General features: G+C 46.7%; 1 protein-coding gene across 4 annotated transcripts; it reads left to right on the forward strand.

Moving 5' to 3' along the window:
- The first annotated feature begins 559 nt into the window (after positions 1-559).
- C7H1orf167 (chromosome 7 C1orf167 homolog) lies at positions 560-18,785 on the forward strand. 4 transcript variants are annotated; one of them, XM_052793764.1, is made up of 21 exons: positions 560-829; positions 3,489-5,356; positions 5,918-5,952; positions 6,521-6,740; positions 6,923-7,098; positions 7,584-7,681; positions 8,040-8,226; positions 8,664-8,845; positions 9,169-9,355; positions 9,532-9,754; positions 10,305-10,486; positions 10,649-10,745; positions 11,158-11,300; positions 11,811-12,019; positions 12,824-12,968; positions 15,119-15,386; positions 15,962-16,070; positions 16,324-16,555; positions 16,664-16,799; positions 17,565-17,675; positions 18,395-18,785. In XM_052793764.1, the coding sequence occupies exons 1-21, from the start codon at positions 715-717 to the stop codon at positions 18,452-18,454; spliced, it is 4,983 nt and encodes a 1,660-aa protein (XP_052649724.1). In that variant the 5' UTR covers positions 560-714; the 3' UTR covers positions 18,455-18,785. The 4 variants fall into 4 exon arrangements, with proteins under 4 accessions (XP_052649724.1, XP_052649725.1, XP_052649722.1 ...); XM_052793765.1 differs by having other exon boundaries at positions 561-829; positions 3,489-5,350; positions 5,909-5,952; positions 9,643-9,754; XM_052793762.1 differs by having other exon boundaries at positions 562-829; positions 3,489-5,350; positions 5,909-5,952.
- The last annotated feature ends 854 nt before the right edge of the window (positions 18,786-19,639 follow it).

Here is a 19,639-nt window from a genome sequence, read left to right on the forward strand (position 1 = left end):
TGGATGGAGCACAGCCTGGCTTCACCGCGGGGGCTCCTTGTAGCTCATCAGTGGGGTCTCCTCACCCAGACGTGCAGCAGGTGCGATACTCTGCTCAGGTTTTTTTTTTGCTTTGTGGGTTTTTTTTTTTTAAATCCTCGGGTCCTGATGTGCCTGGGGTTTTGGTTTTTTTTTTTTTTTTTTTTGGTGATGAGCTGGCAGCTCTCTAGGATTAACCACAACCTGCCCGGTGCAGGTGCCTCCCTCAGCAGCATCTTCTCTCAGGTGGCCTGAGGGGGCGGGCGGGGCCTGCCCGCGTGGCTAATGGCCGGCCTCAATCGATGGGGCAGCCTCGCACCCGGCAGGGCCGCCAGCCCGGCCTGGGCTCGCCCACGCTCTCTTGGGGGTGGCTGCGGGGCCTGGTGATGCTGCCCAGCGCTGCTGACAGGAGCCAGGATGTGGCGGGTTCGGGGTGCCCCGTGGGCGAGGAAGAGGAGGAGAACATGCCTCCTCTCCTGAGGCGTTTCCCCGGGGGAGGTGAGCAGTGCCTCTTGCAGGTCCGCCTCGTCTGGGCCGCCTTCAGGACGCAGCTTTAATTAGCCGTGGGCGAGAGCGGCTTTCCCGCGGCCATCTGCAGCCCCGGTGACAGGCGGCGTTGCTAATCGCAAGGGATAAGCTGCTTACAGTGACCCAGCTGGAGCGCGCTCGCTGCGGGGTTTTGGGCATTAAGGGGGGATGAAGCTGCAGGTTTGCCCCTGCGCTCGGAGGCACAGGCACAAAGAGGTGTGTGTCCCGTCCCTGAGGTTCTGGCGAGGCGCAGCAAGCGGCATGTCTGGCAGCGGCTATCAGAGTGAGTAAGTGCCTACGAGGAGAGGTGCGTCCGTACCTGTGGAGAGCGCTGGGAGCCATCAGGGATGCTGTGTGGGAGCCTGGGGCGTGCACCCCGGCTGTGCCAGCTGAGTGCAGGCCTGAAACGCCTCCCCCGGGCTGGGGCCGTGGGTGATGGCCCTCCCGCTCCCACCACCGCATTCCCCAGACACCGGCTGGTTCTTGGATGGCAGCACGCGAAGGGCGCTGCTGCCTGGCTGTTCCTCAGGTGCCGGAGCAGTAATTGCCCTCTCTCTGGTTAAGGGAAGACCACCTGTGTGTGCCTGTTGATCTTGAAGCGGTCACACAAGGCTCATGCAATGGCAGCGGTGGTTCGGTTTGTAAGACTGAGCAGTGGGGGAAAATGGATCAGCCTTGGTCTGCAGGGATGGGAAGATAAGCATTGTCTGTGCAGTGCTTATGTGTTTATTATGGGTCTGTCATTGTTATCATAATGCGAAAATGGCTTTCGTTTGAAAGAGCTTGATTTACTTTTCATGAACTGTGCTATTTAATTCCTTTTGCTTGTAACAACAGAAGTATGTTGATCAGCTTAATTTTTGTTTGCTAAATTGGATTTGCTTCAGGTTTTAATGTGTTAGTGTGTTGCTGCGAAGTGTATATAGTAAGCATGCATTAAATGTTTTAGTTGGAAACATAAAAGCTAATATGAAATCCATTTGTCATGGATTTTGCAGTTCACAAAATCTGCGGCTTGCCTTGAGTATCTCTCTTGGCCTTAGAAGAAGTTTTTAAAAAGCACTTCATAAAGTCTTGTTGCCTTTTGAGTAAGACTAACTACTGCTTAAAAGTGGTTACGCTAAAGTCCTGAATGGCAATTTTGGGAAGGTAGGCAAACAAGGTTTTTAAAGGACGTTATCTCTTCCTGATCTCAGTGAGTCTGAAATCAGGAATGAGTGAGGTGAAGAATACCACCTAAAATAATCACGGCAATGTCTTGAGAACCTGGTACCAAGAACTGAAATGGAGAACTAAAAAAATCGCATGAGTTATCAAGAAAATAGATTATGTCTAGGTTCTTGAGCATAAAGTAGTCCAGTACCAGGTTCCAGGTGTTCATGGAGCAAAACAGCACTGATAAACATCATGGTTTCATGTCCTTTCACAATTCAGATCCTTTATAATGCCCTTTTGTGATACATTGCTAGTTGGCTGGATATTCCTGGGATGCAAGGAGTGCTTCTATGGAACACCAGTCTGCTGCATTTTGTAGTTATACTTCATGCAGTGATAGGCACCCTAAAGGTGGCAGCCGTGTTTTTTCTCTTCACTCTGTAGTTGCCAACTTCTACTCATCTGGCAAAAATAATGGGCTCTTTCCGTTCATGGTACGCTTAGTGATGTATGAAAGGCAGTAATGGCAGTTCCCAAGGATAATTGCAACACTGCATGAGTATCTCCTGTTGCTTTGGTAATTGAGTTTACTCCCCAGTTTGTGGTGATTACTGAAAGAGTTTGTTTTCCCGTGAGAAGGACAAGCAGGCTGTTTGCAAACAGGGATGACTGAGGCTCAGATGCTTTCTTAGAACAGAATGAGATAAACATAGTTTGGAAACAGAGTGCAATTTGACAGGAGGCTTTCTGGTATTTGATTATGTTTGAAAAAGACAATGGGCATTGATTTCATAGGCCGTGCTGTCTCTTTCTTTTCAGATTGACTAGGGTTTTTTTAAGATAATATAGGTGTGTGTGTCTTTTCACAATACCATTTTCATTTTTTTAAAAGGGGGGTGGAAAAGAATTGTGGTTAGAATGACAGTGACTGACAACTTGCTTTTAAAATTTGAAGGAATGAAAGCACAGTCCCCTCAAATTGCACTTACCTGTTAGCAGCAACTTATGAATCTGTGCTCAGCGTGAGTGTTATATGTATAGCCATCTGACTTAGTGGCTAGACTGCAGATTAGGTCTCCCATCTGTGCTGTAACTCTTCCAGGTTAGGGGACAATGTTGATTCTCTGGGTGTGTAAACATGGTTTCATCCTTTAGTGTGGACAAGAAGAAATTGGTCTGCATAGCCTTGAACCTTTGCAGGGCTGTAGCGTGATACACGAACAAATTTTCACTTGTTAAGCAGTCAAACAGTACCTTAAGTTGAGGCACTACCTTTCTTATCAGCCCTGGAGAAAATACAAGTGAGGAGGAGATCTGAGCTGGATTTCCAATCAATGAAGGGGGGGTAAGCATTGTACTCCAGCTGGAACCATGTTGCTCTGACTTCTGTCAAAACGTTTTCTTTTAGACCTCTTCTTGTTTGGTGTCATGTAGATCTGGAAAAGCGGCTACAGACTACCATGTCTTGGCAGCAGGATAATTCAGCTTTGCTAGCAATAAGTTCTTTTTGAGGCTACAGGTGCATGCATAATGCTGGAAGTCTTTGTTTTCCAGGTTTTCTGTTGAGAACTGAGTCTGTCCCCTTCGATCATTCCTGCTCTGCCAGACATGATTGTCTGCTGAGAAACAGGAAGAGAGTAGTGTCCGTAATACTTTCAGGACAGAGGCTGGTGGACTGGAGACAAGAAATTCATAAGGAAAGTACCCAAAGCCTTTGGCAAACTAGGCAAGATGTGATGAGAAATATGCATGCTCCTTTGTTTATATTTCTTCTTATTTTTCTTCAGAGCAAAGAAACATTCAGAAGAACGTGAATGTTGATCTGTATTTGGGCACTAGAAGTCGAGTAGACATTTCTCATCACTGGCTTGAGGCTGCGGCATTCAGTATAACTCCCAGCCAGACAGCAGAACAAGGCCAGCTGTGTACCGCACCTCTGTCAGCTGGGAAGAGAGATCCCAGTCGGAGACAGACTAATCTCTCCTGCCCTTCTCAGCCATTCCGGGACACCACCAGTCAGTTCTCCAGTTCCTGCTTCCTGCAGCAAAATAATCTCTGCTCTAGGCTGCAGCAGCACAGCTCGAAGTGTGTGGCTCACAGGATTCCCCATTTTGCTTTGTCAGTGCTCCCTGCTGTGAATCGCCCTCAGAGATACTCATGCCTTGAGGCTTATAATTTAGAAGGGAGAAGGAGTGAGAGTATTGACTTTCCCCAACAGCACCATCAGAAAGCAAAGGCAGCTGGTAGCTGCTCCATACATGCTGCTCGCCATCGCTGTTTAGAAAGTAGGAAGAAGAATAGTGACTATCCGGTGGAAAAACAACAGCATCAGCCTCCTGCTGCTTCTTGTATGGATCCTGTGAACGCTTCACTGGTCAATGCATGTTTGTCCTCTTGTACTGTAGATTCCCCTCTTAGGCATGAATTAGTGGTGTGTCCCTCTTCAAGGAGCTCAAGCAAAAGTGTGAACACTTGTCATAGTTCAGCCCTGACGTTGGGAGATCTCGATTCATCTAGTTTGGAGTCCCTTCAGTCTCTTTTGCAATCCTCACGGATTTCTGCTAGTTTGTACTGTTCAATCCAGAGGCTTAAGCAAGAAACTGCTTTGATGGGGATATGGGGCTCCCTCCCTCTGGAGCCCAAGTCTTCTGCAGTCAGTGGCAGTTTGTGCTTTGCTGCTGCTGATTCAGCTTCTAGTATCCTGAGCACAGGAGAACAGCTAGCTGGAGTAAAGACAAGTGCTGCTCAGGCAAGATTGAAATGGGAGGTCCCATTTGCTAAAGACTGGAGCCTTAGTGCGGTGACAAGGGACTTCAGTCGTGTAGAACCTCTCTCTGTCTCTCACAGATATGGACGCAGTGACTTGAACACATGGAGAACCAAAATTTCAGGTGGCATCCAGGCAGAAACTCTCGCTTCTGGGGTGGGCTCTGGCAGGCTAGTGGATACAGAAGCAGATTCCTCCTACAGTTGCTCCCCTTATTTCAGATGCCAGTCCCAAGCAAAGCCAGCTCTGGAAACTGGTACTTTTTATCTTCGCACAAGAAGTCATTCCCCTGAAAAGATTCTTAAAGGAGAAGAGATATCTGATGGGGCATCCCCGTGTGCTGTATCTTGGAAGAAAGACTTTCCAGCCAGTCTGTATCCAGAGGGTCTGCAGGTGTCACTAGAGACAGATTTGGGGGGGGCTCAGATGAACGTTGGTGTAGCAATGTATGGGATTCCAAGGGAAGTGTGCGTGAGAGTCGCTTCTCCTTCTGGAGATAAAGAGTTTAGACCAGTCCAGCAGCTTAGTATTAAATCTGTAGAATTCAACAACTCTGAACCTCATTTTAAGTCCAGCAAAGAGTCAGAACACGTATGTGGCCATAGATCACAAGCAGCCAGAAGAGTGGCTGTGGTGGGCAGCAGTCAGTCCAGCCCTTTTGGTATTCAGGTTGAAGAAGGCTTTGGTGGATATTCTGGCATAGATCGTATGAATGTGAGCAGAGAAGGAAGGAGAAACGATTACTCCTACGAAAGCAGCTGGAGGAATTGGGAAGCTGATGCCAATCTCGACCAGTCTGAAGAACCTTCTGTGGAGAGGAGTGCCAAAGAACCACAGTGCTGTGAAGAAGGGAGCCAGGAACAGGAAACTGTGTCCAGAGAGGTGAGGGTGTGCTCACTGTGTAGCATCCCTGTTCACAGATATTACTTGTGCTTGTTTCCACTTATTGCTACGGGTGCAGAGTTGAGGTACAACAGTGATGGGGATGCTTGTCCTATAACTTTTTCTGGCACTGAATGGCCAGATTCTCCTCTCTTATGGTCCTGCTCCAGCCCAACATAACGCATCTTTTTGTCTCGCATGCTTCTTCCTAAAGACCAGCTTGTTAACTTGGCTGTTCTTGGGAATGTAAACACCTGTTTATATTCTCTGGATCTACATGCGGAGGGAAAGCATTAAACTGGTTTTTACTCTGTGCATAGTTGCAGGGCCCTGAGATTTCAGGTTTGTTGTGCTTTTCCATGTCTGAAGTATGTAAGAGTATTCACAGAACAATGGTGGGGGCAGTGTCAAAGGCATCTGACATAATACGTTACCCTAAGGCAGCACTGTTCTGGTCTCCATCCAAAATGACTTGCCATGCTGGGCACAGATAAATTCTTCAATAGAGTAGAGTAGTGTGAATAATCATGTGAGTTACTGTCTTTTGTCTGTTTGCAGGTCTTGGAGAACAGCTTCTGGTCATGGAAGGTGAATGAGCAAAGGTAAAAAGACTGTATTTATGTGTGAGTGTGCTAGTAGTTAACAGGGGAGGAAAACTGCTGAAAAGTGGCTAGGGAACCACATTCCTGGGAACCTATGTTATTCTGCCATGGTTGGCTCAGGGGCTGCATCCATTTCTTTTCAAAGGGTTGCCGTTTAGAATGGAGCATGCTGTAAAAAAAAAAAAATTCTGTATCTTTTAAATTCTAGCTTCTAGATTCAACCTTGGTTGTTGCTAGCAATGAAAAAGCATTGGTACCATATATGCTACTTTTCAGCGCAGCAAATTCCGGCATGCTCACTGCATAGTTAGCGAAGATCAAGAACTAGACTTATCCATGAGATGGGATTCAATTCTGTGACTGTGGATAAGATGAGTGTGAGATTGCTACCAATTTAGGAACAGTGATACCTTAATTTGGTGTGAGGATGAAGGTTTTTCACTCTTTAGAGAGAATGATTTGAAATACCTCTTTTCAGCTTGATGGCTGAACTCTGATTGCCACCTCCTGGCTGTGTTTAACTTTCCTTTCTGTTAACTGGAGCTCACTTTTGTTTTTTCTCTTTAAGTTTCCAGCACTTGTGTGACAGACAAATGCTAACTAGGTGTTTCCAAGCCTGGAGGGGACACATCCTCTGGAAAAGGGCTGCAGCCAGGCAGCTTTACAGACAGCAGCTGCTTCGGAAGGGCCTTGGTGCTTTGCAGTGGGCTGTGCACCAGAGGAAGATGCAGCTGGAGATAGCTCAGCAGAGACATGCCTCGGCTCTGCTAGCTGTCAGTTTCCGCAGGGTGAGGACGGGCTAGGGACAGTAGAAGTGATGCCATCAGTTTTCTGTTGTGCAGTCAGAGAAGGCAAAAATCCTATTTGGAGAGGGAGGGGGAAGGGGTACCCTGTGTGAAATTGAGTGATGTGGACCTTGATACTGAAACTCTGCCTGCAGTTTGTTCTAATCTTGTGGTTTCTCCTTCAGTGGAAGGAAGCTGTGACAAAACAGAGCAAGAAGCAATCTCTGCAGCCTGAGCCATATTCTCATACCCAAAGTTCATCAGTGGGGTTTTTTGGAGTAGGAAGATTAGCAGCTATGACAACGTCAGCTCAGCACCAGCTTACAGTAGGATACTCAAAGGAAGCTGAGCAGGCTTGTAGGTAAGCTGAGAGCATTCTCTTTGTGTTATCTTGGACAAGTGGAAGTTTACAAACACAGGGAGAAAGTCTTCTCAAATGGTGGGAAACTTGTTTCCAGGACCTTGGATGTATTGCTGCAGATAAGCACTGCAAGAATTAGTTTTAAGAACTAAACAATCCTGTTCCAGAGCTTCTGTGCACTAGTGTTTTCAGTCTGATTTGAGTGTCTGACAGAAATACTCCTGTACTATTTCTTGAGTTCAGCTATCACCTGCATATGCGATACAGGCGTAAATGAGATTGGAGTGAGGCAATACTACAGTCTGTAGCAGGACAGCAGAGGTGTCAAAAGAAAAACCTTTTGTTGTGTCTTCTGATTCTGAAGGCAGAAGGACAAGTCCAGACAAAAAGAGAGAGCTACACAGGGAGAAGGAAGGCTCTGGATTCTGTTCTCCGAGTGCCTCTTTGGACAGACGGATGTTAAAGCATGCTTGTGACTCTTTCAGGTTGGAGGGAGGACTGTGGACACAGCTTCATCGTAGGCAGAGAGGAGATGAGTTCTGCTGGAGAGCTCAAGCAGTCAGAGATATGAGACGGCTAGCTGGTAAGCACACGTTCCGTAGCCTTGGAGGTAATCACTGTTTCACCATGTTTCTTGGTGTGTGTCTAGTTGTTGCTTTGACCGGACTCTTGCAGAACCTGATCCTGCAAATAGCTAGGCCAGTATCTGTGGTGGTGGAGGATGGCCCACTTGCTGTGTCATACACCTTTTGTCTTGTTCCTTGTATTAATTCAGCTGCAGTAGATGCAGTTGCTCCAGCAATGTGAGCTGTCTCCCTTAAGTGCCCTTTCTCAGACAGCTGGAGTTCAGCCAGAGGATGTTTGCTGTGTGACATTAAGTTGTTTGAAGTTCTTCTAAGTTATTTTTCTTTCTGTCAATCTCTTCCTGCCCTGCAACACAGCAGCTTTCAGACTGTGGCACCTGCAGAAGGAGTTGCTGAGCAAAGAGGAAGCCAGGCTTTTGGAAGTCCGCGCTCTGCTGGAAAAGAAGCAGCTACGAAACATTTTCTGGGTGTGGCGTTCCCGATGCTTGGAAATGGAACAGATTTTAGCACTGACAACTCAGATCCAAAGAAACTTGGTCTCACGGTAAGTTGATGAGGTCTATTTTTCATGTGAAAAGTCTGTTCACTGTGAAAGTCCAAGGAATGACAGAGCCAACCCAGACAGTGATGTGTTGTTCATTTTAAAGCCATCTATTCTTTTGTTTTAGGAGTTAATAAAGATGAAAGTAGGGATCGAAACATGAAGAGGAACTACTGTGGCCAGAGATGTTATGACTTGCCTCCTGTGCACTGCCAAAGCTCTTTAGTCTTGAGCTTTGATGTCCTGAAAGACCAAATCCAAGAGCACCCACTGTGCTGCTCTGCTCTAAGCATCACAGTGGCTTTTTAATGAAATAAACGAATAGAAGCTCAGAAGACAACAGCTTCTGTCTGTCTTTCCTGAACTAAAAGTCTCAGGAGGAGACACAAGCTTGTACACATGGTTTTCCATGTGGTTTTATTTTCCTTTGGTATTCTCAGGTGCTTCAGTGCATGGAAGACGACTGTTGAGCAGAAGGCACTTTACAGGTGCAACCTGGCCTGTCTCAGAGCAGTATCACTGAGGAAATACTTCCAGCAGTGGGTTCAGATGCTGCAGGTCAGAGAAGGTGATAAGCAGGCAATGGTGAACTTCTTTTTCCTACAATGGAGGCAGCATTATGGTGAGCAGCTTGGGGTCTGTGCAGAATCTAAGATTTGGAGGTGCTTAGGCTCCTTCCTCCTCTTCTTGTATGGCGAAAACCAGCTGAAAACAGCCTGATAACAGAGAGGCTCAAATGATACATGGTATTAACAAACCAGAGCAGGCAGAGAACTAGTTGTTCTGGATGCGTCAGTGAAGCTACAGGGAGATTTGTTGCTCTGTTTCATAAAGCTAACAGAAGGTCTTAAACCTTGCTGAAAAGAAGCAGTTTGAGGGCTGGGCTGAGTTTCTTAGGAATGCCTTCTGACAAACCTTGTCTCTTGTCACTCTGTACTGGTTAAGGACCAGTTATAAGCTCAGTAGCTGACAAGACTGCGACAGAGAGGCAAGAAGATCAGCCATTGTGGACTGCAGAGAGACCGTTTCCAGAGAAAACAGGCTACACTCTTGATGACTTCAGCCAAAAGGTGAAGCTCCAGAGAGTGTATCTGCTGTGGAAAGCAAGGCTGCGCGAGCATCACAGAGCTGAGTGAGTGAAGAAGAGGCAGTTCCTGGAGCCCTGCCCCTCATTAGTAGTGCCCACTTGACTTTCTGGTCCTTCTGGAAAAACCCATTTTACCATCTATCATCCATCACATCTGTACTAGTGTCCCCCTCTGGTATCCCTTTTCAGTCACTTTGCTGTCTCAATATCTTCTGTCTCAGCTCTTTCTCTCAGATATTGGAGCAGTGTAGACTCAGAAAAGCTCTGAAATTTTGGCACCAAAAGTGTCTCATGCTGAAGACAATTGAACAAAGTCCTAATCACTCACACAGGACTGTCTGTGAAGAACCTCTTGCCATGCTGTTTTCTGAGGACCTCTCAACATCTTCTGGCTTTGACAGCAATCCTCCAGCTACTCTGGCCTCTCAAAGTTCATTGGAAAAGGTGAGGAGGTCTTGATACATCCAGACTGCTCTGAGGTATTAAATTGCTGGGATTTTTTAGGGGAAAATTTCTGCTTCAACATGAGATTGTCATCAGCAAACTGTGCTCACTATTTAGGCCTGAAAAGCACTGAGCCTGTAGGGTCCTTGAGTTTAAATGTAATCAGAAATTGTAAAGTCAATTCTCTCTGTGCCCTTCCTGGTTCATCATTTAGTGATATGGGGAGGTGCTGAGCCAGTGAGGTTCTCTTGTGCACTTGCTCCTCTTTGTGGCTGCAAGGTGGAAGGGATGAGGCACAAAGAGCCTCATTACTGAGAAAGTACATATGCCCGTTTCCCCTTTTCTCAGTATAGAAATAACTTTCCCATCACTTATATATGTTTGCACTCCAAAGCTGTACTTGGTAGCCTGCAGTTCCTGTGGATGCATCCTGGACTTCCCTGAATCCTTGCCAAAAAGAGCAGTAAATGGCATGGTTGGAGCTGTTAGCTGAGTGATTCCACTGCAAGGACACTTATCTCGCAGCATGTTCTTCCCTCCATACCTGCAGGAATACAGTTTTAGCGACAGCAGCCAGCAGAGCTTCTCCTCCATTCTGACTGCTGAGGATGTCACACACATGCCATATTACAGTTCCTTCCTGCAACTACACCAGTGCACAGAGCTGCCGGCTGAGATGGGTGGGGAGCTGTACTGGCAGGCCTCCTTTCCTCCACGGAGTACTGGATCTGGGTGAGTTGGAGACTGGTTCCTTGGGATGCTGGTAGCAGTGGCCCCTTGTTTGATCTGGCTGAATTCCTTCCTTCTGGATAGTCCCTCAGATGACCTCACACCACCCTTCCAGATACTTTATCCTCTTTCTTTCCCTTTTTCCCTGACACTTTTGTCTTGCAGAAGAAACTGGTTTGTGGGAGGTCAGTTCCAGTCTTTGGCACTGCAGAGTCCAGACAATAATGTCCAGCCTCTCACCAGTTACTCTACATGGGAAGAGGTAAGGCTGAAAAGTGGTGCGATGCATGTAAAGGTACAAGTGTTTTCTGCATAGCGCAATTTAGCGAAGAGCCTTTGGGTTTCAATATCAGCATATGGAAGGTCTCACTGCTGTTCTGTCTTTGTTCTTCTTTCTTCTTTCTCAGACAGAAGGTTTGGGAGATTGAGGCATTTCTCAGGGCAACTCTTCCCTACCATTTGCCAGCTGAGTTGAAAATAGGCCAGGTGTCAAGGATTTAAAAGGGATGTGTTTAGACCCTCATGTCTGGACGTTCATGTGGTGTGTGTGGGTTAGCAACAGGGCGTTAGGCAATCATAGAAGTCACAGCGGCAAGGAGAAAGGGCTGAGCTGCATGGAGTAACTGTGTTAACAGCAGCAGTTCAAGGCCCTTTTTTGCTTTTCTGCATTACAGGACTGTGGTTCTGACAAGGAGGTGAAGAGTTGCTGGCACCAAGCAGAGAAACGCTGCCTGCAGAGGTACTTCATTGTCTGGTCAGCTCGGACTCAGCAACTTGTAAAGGCCCAGCAGTACTGCAGGCTCATTCAGCTGTCTCGGTAGGTATTGTGCTTTCCAGAAGTTTCCTAAAGCTGTCTGTTTTGAGAGCTCTACACTTGCTTTTAAAAAAAAATTCTTCCTCTAACTATCTTTTTCTATCTTCAGTGGGAGTTTTGCAGCCCATTGTTTTGTTTTTTTCCCTGCTTCAAAACTATTATATCTGAACACAGCCATTTCTGGTTTGATAGGATGCCTCACAAATTAGAGCAAGCCCAGCACTGCTGGTAACAAGCCCTGGTAAATTCCTATCCACTGAACTGGCCTTGCTCTCTACTCATGCGGAAGTTGAAGAGCACAACAGGCTTGGCACAGCCAGGACAGAAACTTACTCCCAACAACTCGCCCTGTCCATCGTTTCCCCAACATTTAATGGAGAAAGGATGTTAACAGATCAGATTTATTTTCTGAACTCTCTCATGTGTATGTTTATTGTTAAAGTTTCAGTTACAAGGGTGTGAATCTGTGTGAGTTGTTCCTACAGTTGGTGCAATGACCTTTGTCTTTCTCAGAGCCTTTCTCAGGTGGTACCACTGGGTTGTGGAAAATAAGAACCGAAAAGCAGCAGCAGCCTTAAAACATCGAGTTCATTGCTGCCAGATGGCTTTCAGCCTGTGGAAGAAGAGACTGGCCCAGAAAGTGGAAGCTGACCGGAGATTCAGGTGTCACATTCACCAGATGACTGCTGATGCTCTGTGGTGTTGGCATTCCTGCTGGCAAAGTGAGTTACCCCATCCTACAGCAGCACTTGTGTCTGTAGGAGAGGCATGCTGTGGGAATGGTCGGGATGGAGAAAGTCCCGCTTCTGGTTGTAACTTCTGGTTGTAACTCTGTGCACTGCTCCTCTGGAATGGCACATACTAGTCCAGGGGTCAGTAAGTTCCTGTGTCACTGCCTTCTTGTGGTTACAAGCAGGACATGTGCCTTGCTGTTTTGTAGTGCTTTATGCTAGGGGAGATGCTCCTTTGGCAACTGATTGAAAAAGGAGTGGATCTTGCTTTACCTGCAGTACCAAAGGAGGGTTCAAGCAATGCATTTTAGCAGCTGGGGAGTTAAATGGAGTTCAGATGCAGCATTCTGAGCTTGAACATGTCTCCTCAGACCCAACAGTCAGGCTTTGCTTCAGTGGGAGCGGGGTGTATCTTTTGGGGCTGTTTAACAGTCCTGATCCTGTCCTTCAAGGGATTCCACATGCTTTAAGTTCTAAGTACTTACACTGTGCCAGGGAAGGAACACTCCCAATTTTTGATGGAAAACTGCCTTGCATATGAGAGTGGAAGTGATTTGTGATCCCTTGCTTGGGGAAGAGCAGGGGGAAAGAAAAAAAGCTCTGACTGCCTTGCAGACAAAAAACTACAAGATGAATTGAAAAGTCTCTTCAGCTGCTAAAGAGAGGACAGGAAATCTTAGAAAGTCTGGTTCCATTTGGTATTTGCAGCAGATGTATTCTTTGCTCTTGTCTGGACTCTGCTATGGAAAAAAAATTGTTGGGCTCAGCTCAGGAAGTTCTTGTGTTCTCTCACAGGTAAGCGTGCTGTGAGAGAGCTGCAGCAGCGATGGGCTCAGCACAGCTGCCAGGAGAAGAAGAGGTTGGTCCTGCAGACATGGTATTGCCAAGCAAGGAAGCAGAAATATGCTGCTTTATTCTGGGAACGTCTTCTCCTGCACAGGTTTGTTTCCTGCCCTCAAAGCATTTCCAAGGGAAGCTTTGAGTGAAGAGCAATTTATGTAGCAGAGAATCCAATGTGGTATTTGTAAACTAAGCAAGCGAGATGCAAACAAATTTGTGTAGTTTAAAAAAGTGAAAGCCTTGTTTCCACTGGAATTATTCTGTATTTGCTGAAAGGAATACTGGGTAGAAGTCTTACAGAGATCTGATGTTTACAAACCTGAATCTTTTAGATTCTGGAAACAGCGTGTTGATTTTAATTTAAATTAAAGTGAAAAATTGAGTTCAATATATTGCTGCTGAAAAGCAATATTCAGTAAAGCCTATGAAGAGAGAACCATGATATTCAATTCATCTTGGTTTTGCTTACAGTATAGGTGAAGCTGTAGTACATTTTGGAGTCTTATGTTACGGTGCAGATCCTGAAAACACAAGAATTTAATCTGAAGAGCATGGCGTCTTCTGGCAATCATTAACCACTTCTTTTCCCTCTTAGCTGTTGTTCAGTAGGTTTCTCATTGAAATCTGTTTTGTTTGTGGTTTATGTTGTATGAGGCTACTGTCTGTCTCAAACGCAGTGAAGTGTCCAGCTGGAGTGGACCAGGAATTGTTCAGGTGGTTCTCTTTGAGATAATTCAGGAGGATAAGAATGAATAAGGTTATTTATGCCAAGGATTCATTTAAGGCATGAGAAGTGCAGGTTTGGCCCTAGCAGATTTCCTTTTGAATTGCAGGTTCAGGCTGAGAGGAGACAAAGATCTGCAGAGGAAAGATCAACTAAAAACCCAGTAAAACCTTAGTGGCTGTGATGCTTAGACTCTGCACTCACCCCACCCAACTGCATTTTCTTCTGCAAATCCATCTGTGTGGTGGCACCCTAGTGGGATGTGTGTTTGAGAGAAGTCCTTAATGTTGCTCCTTCCTGTAGAGTGTGTTTCCACCATTAATCTTCCTTCTGAGTTCTCCTTTGATGAGAGCGCTCTTCTAATTTCTCACCTGGATATGGTACAGGCTGAGCCCTGTCTCTTCTGAGGGGGGCATTTTTCATGCTAGGATAACCTGCAATAGATTCTCTTGATCTTCAGAGAAGCCTGCCAGGCAGAGGATAGTTACACCTCTGCCCTATGGTGCAGTGGGGTGATTTGCATAATGAAAGTCCAAGTGGAACAAGGAACCAAAAGGATAAGCCAGGAGTTAAAAGCAGATTGGCTTCTGAGGTTGCACAGGAAGACTGGCCTCCTGTGCATCAGCCTGCAAGATATAGAGAGATTATTATGGGTGCAGATTTACAGTGCTGTTAATAGTAACTCCTGTAGACATTGATTTTTTTTTTTTTTTCCAATAAAATTGTGTCTGCAAAGATTCTAGTTGTACATCCCGTGTACGCAGGCCCTTAGTTTGTGACAGCCAAGAAAAAAATTAAAATCTGAATCTTGACAACAAGCCGCTGTCTTAAATGCAGCCTGGTTCTACAGCAAGAAGACTTAAGGAGTCTGATGGGTTCCATGCTGAAGGAGATTTTAGCAGTTTTATTCTCATCCCGTAAAGAAAAAGCCATCCTCAAGCATCATCCTAAGGGTCAGCTGCTGGCACAGAGAAAGATTGAAGACTGACTAATTTAATTCCTTTCTTTTTTTGAGGGATCCACTATGTGTAGTGGCAGGGCAGCCTAGGAAAAGTGTTTGTTTTGTAGGCAAAGGAAAAACATAGTATGACATGGCATTTAGTTTGCAGAGGTCTTTGAAGAGGAGGAAATGCTAAAATGGCCAGAAGGAAGACGACATATTCCTGGGCTTTGAGGATTTGAGAGGGAACAGTGCTGGGAACCCGAAGTAAAATGAGGGCAAGTTTTTAGCAGAAAGAAACTGTAGTTGAGGAGTCTGAACTTACACCTGCCGAGGACAAGGCACTGGAAAACTAAGTAACATGGAGAAAGATACATAAATGTTGATGGCAGAAGGAATAATAGGAACAACCTTTTTTTTTTTTTTTTTTTTTTTGTTGAATGCTCTTTCGCTTGCTTTGACCACTTACATGTGACGCTGCAGGGTGGGGTGAGAAGGTGGAATTTGGTCTATAGTCTGTTTGGTGCTGACATGGAAATGTGACTTTAGGCATCTGCCATTTTTCTGTGCTTGTATTGTTTTTTAGGTGCCTAGTCACCTGGGCCCAGGTCACTGCTTGTAGACTGAGGCAGCATGAAGCCCTCTCTTGTTTTAAAAGGGTCAGAGAGCACCGTATCCTAGTTGTGAGCTTTACTGAGTGGAGGGTGAAATTATTGAGAGCTGAACAGCAGGTGCTGGGAGAGAGAAACTACAAGTGGCAGGAACCCTCTCAGGGTAAAGCCTGTCACCGCTGGCGATTGGCCTCAAGAGGACAGCAAGCCCTGCGCCTAGGATCTGTGGCTACTGTAAAACAGGTAAGAAAAGGTGAAGGTCCCTATGAGTCAGTTTTTCGTAACTGCCTGTTCTCTCGTGAAGACCCCAGTGAGTCACTAAGTACTGAGATACAGTGACAAGGCTTTGTATAAAAACCTGGTTTGACTCATGGTGACTGCTTAGTCCCTGCCTTGAAATTCTTTACAGACTGTGCACACAACTTCATCACCATAATCTGGCACTGATTGCAGCAACCATCTGGAGCACAGCAATAAGGAATGGGGACATTTTGACCAGAGAAACGAGAGCACTCCTTCCTCTCTGCTCAAAGATCAGATGGGATAATCGCTGTCCCTGCAGAGTAGAGCGAGCTGTCAGAGTTGCAGCTTTTTTCAAAAGACTCACAGCTAGCAAACCACAAAGAGGTCGATTGATTTGGAAGGGCTGAGTCAGTCCTGCTGGGATCTCATCTGTGCAGTTTTCAGCCTGGGGTCTAGCACATTAAACTACCTGCAGGGATATGAACATAAATGTATCTCTAAGGCTAGTTTGTGTATGTGCTGTCTGTGCGCCTTGTGTTTAGTCGTGGCTGCAGCTGTGTCATTTCTGTTTGCAGGCCTGCAACTACTGGACAAAAGCAGCTGCCTTTTCCCAGTGCTTACGGCAGTGCAGTACCCTGATAGGTGCTAGGAAGAGCAGGAAGATGTCTCTGTCTCGGTCCATGAGTAAGAAGATGTGCCCTCCTTTCTTTGTTTCATGGGGCCATGTGGGGAGTGTGAGTGAGGAGGAAAGGGGAGTAGTGTTTGCCAGCCAGATGACTGGGATTCCTCTGTGGAGTAGGTGGTCATGGCAGTCAAACTCTGACTATGGGTTGTTTCTGTGTTCAGGAGCCAAAGGACTCAGGGCTCATGGCAGCTTTGATCTCTCCCTCTCTAGCTCTAAGGTTAGCTCCTGTGTGATTCTTCTTTTCTTTCCTAGAAAACAGAAGAGGCAGAGAAAAGGATTCAGAACCAGCTGCCCCTCTTGGGCTTTTTCCCAGTGCTATTCACCGCTGGCTGGTGATCTACAGAAACCAAAACAGGGCTGAAAGGCTGCTGTTCCCTCACCCGGTAGAGAGACCTGGTGTGGTAGGACCTTCTCCTGCACATGCAAGGATCCAGGAGAACAAAGCAGAGGTGGACTTGGAGGAGTGGGATGAGAAGTGGCTTGGGTAAGTGGAATGGAGGGCTCTGGGCTTCCTCTTGTTGCTGCCATCAGGGAAGGACTCCCTTGTAGGGCTGTTGAGCTGATAAAGCTTATTTTGCCCACTTACCTGTAGGAGGAAGTATCTGAGGTGGTGGCATCACACAGTGATACTTCGCCAGTGCTGGCGTGACAGGAGACTACGCCGTCTAGCAAGGGGATGGCATCAGTGGAGAGAAGCCAGCAGGGTGGCAATACTGGCTCAGGTGTTGGTGAGTGTCTGGTACTGCTACCAGGGTGGCAGTGATGGGCAAGCCTGCTCTGCTTGCAGCCTCACATATGTCCTGGGAGATGAGACCTGGGAATTTAACAAGTACCAGACTGTACCAGAAATCCTGGTTTGCTGCTGTGGCTACTTTTTCCATCTTCCTCTTTGAAATGCCAGCATGGCAGACTGGCATAGCCACATATTTAGTTGTGCTTTGCCCCATCTTACCGATGGGAAGCTGAGGCAGGGTGATTTGTATAGATTGTCTGTAGTCTGTGCAAAAAGTTCATAGCAAGCATTACAATCTTTGTCCTCATCTATGTTCCTGATACATCCCTCTGGTGTCTGCAGCCTACCAAGAGCTGTCATTTGGCTTCCCCTTCTGCTCAGGTGTAGCCATCTACGGAACAGACCCATGTTCTGTCTGGCTTCCTGGGTGTTAGCTGTGTGAGATGTGCTCTGACTTGCCCATGGGACAAGATGACGCATGTATAATGAGTGCATCCATAGTCTCTGAGGAGCTGTGCCAGAGCACAGATGGGGCACTGTCCTTTCCCCCAGGGTACTGTGACTTAATTAGTCACAATATTTGCAGGAGACAGTAGTTCAGCAAGAGCTTTCCTAGTAGTCCGCTTTGTTCATTACCAATGCAAAGTCCTTCAAGAGGGACCCGGGAAAGGAACTGGAAGCAAGGTGGGGCTGGAGAGAAGTGAGGTAGTTTGCCTGCCAGAGCCCAAATAATCTGTGCATGGCCTCTTTTTCCTGGCAGGACCAGCAGCGGCTGATAGAAAAGGCCTGGAGGGTGTGGAGACGACGACATTTGCAAAGCTGTGTAGTGCAGAATTTTCTGGAGGAGGAAGCCAGGAGCCTACTATCTCAGGTTAGCATTTATGACTACTTTAATTCTGTGGACCTCAGTGAACCAAAAAGCACCCCAAAAGGACAACTGGTGTTCTCTGTATCTCCCTGCACAAAGTGCACTTGCTGAGGGAGAAGTTGAATACATCAAGGAGTGGGACTTGCCAGGGAAATAGCTTCCAGCTTTATATGGGTTCATCTTTGGGTGTTTTTCAAAGCTTTGTGTCAGTGGTTAATTTCCCTGATGTATGCCCCCTTCCCCACCACTACCAGAGATGTTAATCCACTAATCCCCTGCCTCTCAAGAGCCCACTCAGGGAAGAAACAGGCTCTGCATTGGTGCAGGAGGACTGTGCTGACTTGCACCCAGGGGCAGGCATATTGCTAGAAATTTAAGCAAGCAGGCAAACAAAGCCTTAGAGCTCAAATAGCCAGTTTGCTCCTCTGCCTGCTTCCCAAAGATCCATGCAGGATTAGGTCCTCCTTTAACGAGATGAGAGCAAGTAGTGAAATTAGAGGGCAGAGGGGGCATTGGTCTTCTTTTCTCACATTGATTTGTACTCTGCACTTCACTTACTGGCTACAGGAACATAGGGGAGACTGGGAAGGGCTCTGAGAGAATGGTGGGGCAGCTGGTATAGCCATTGCTAGAGGAAAAGCTGTGTTTGCAGGTACTGTGAGGGTGGCTGCAACCCCTCAAGGGTAACCTGAGTGTTTGATTTGTCCACTTTACTATTTAAGGCCTTTGGAAGGTGGCGCCAGCTAACAGCATTCCAGCTCAAGGACAAAGGATGCTGCTGAATGGTGGGGGCCTGCCTGCAGCTGCTGCTCATTTCAGGACACGTGGAGGATACAGCTGGCTGTCATAACAAAGAGCTGGTCCTGCGCAAATCAAGAAAGCCAATGTTCTGCTCGTGTGATAAAAGCAGTGCTGCAGGCCAGAAGCACGATAGCCAAAGGACAACCAGGAAGAGACGGTACCTAGTGAAAGTTCCTCTTTAAGGGACTGATATCCTACCTCTTTAGAGGCATGAATTTGAGAAGTTATTCCCTTTCGTTGTGAGGTTGCATTCCCTTCTCCTCTGGACACCGATTTTGCTGGAGTTCCGATTAAAGATAAAAAAATGCCTTATAGGCTCTTCCTTTACTCAGTGCTTTTTCCTGGACAGTTCAGTGTCACACAGGGGAGTAAGCAAATACATCAGTCTTAGAGATGAGCAGGAGTCTGCCTGTGCAAATGCTACATCCTGTTGATTCCAAAGTCTGGACTGTCCTCGGTAGGTGGGAACACAGGTCTTGATTTTTAGGTTTGGCTCTTTCCCTGGCTGGGGGGAGTTCCCACATGGCTCCTACCTCCTCCCCCTATCTAGGTCCATCAGCTCTTCATTAAGCCTTTCAGTGGGTGGCCAACCTCTTGACTGCTTCCTGCTGCTTCCTTTCTGTGCTGAATGGGCTAGGGATGAAGAAACCTGCTGGGAACAGCTGAGCACCAAAAGCTTTGCTGAGGCAAGACAGGCGTGTCTGACCCCCAACCTTCCCATTACTTGCTTCTGTGATTGATGCCCTGTAATTACCCTGGATATATGAGCCCAGTCTCAGACAGCTGTAATGAGAGGGTCTGAAGAATCTGGAAAAGCTTTTCTTCCTTGCTTGTTTGAAAGAGATGCGCACAGTGTGGCAGGGATCTCAAAATTCCACTGGGAACTGCCCCAAGGTCTTGTTTTCCTACCCTGTGGTAGCTTTGCAGGATTGTTAAGTACACAAAGCAGCCTCTGTAGCTCCCCCAACCCTTTATTTCTGTGGGGCCTAAGGCTGTTAAGAGTCATTAGGTCAGAAAAGATAGGCTCTCTTTCCCTACAGCCACTGGAAAAGAACCACCACAACTCCTGTGACCTTGCAGAACTGAGCCAAAGGTTGTAGCTGGTTGCTTTTGGTAAATTCTAGGATTTAAGCTTTCTTAAGCTTTGTCCGTACTTTACTTAGGGC

This window comes from Harpia harpyja, chromosome 7 (genome assembly GCF_026419915.1).
Source record: "Harpia harpyja isolate bHarHar1 chromosome 7, bHarHar1 primary haplotype, whole genome shotgun sequence".
Classification (NCBI taxonomy): domain Eukaryota; kingdom Metazoa; phylum Chordata; class Aves; order Accipitriformes; family Accipitridae; genus Harpia; species Harpia harpyja.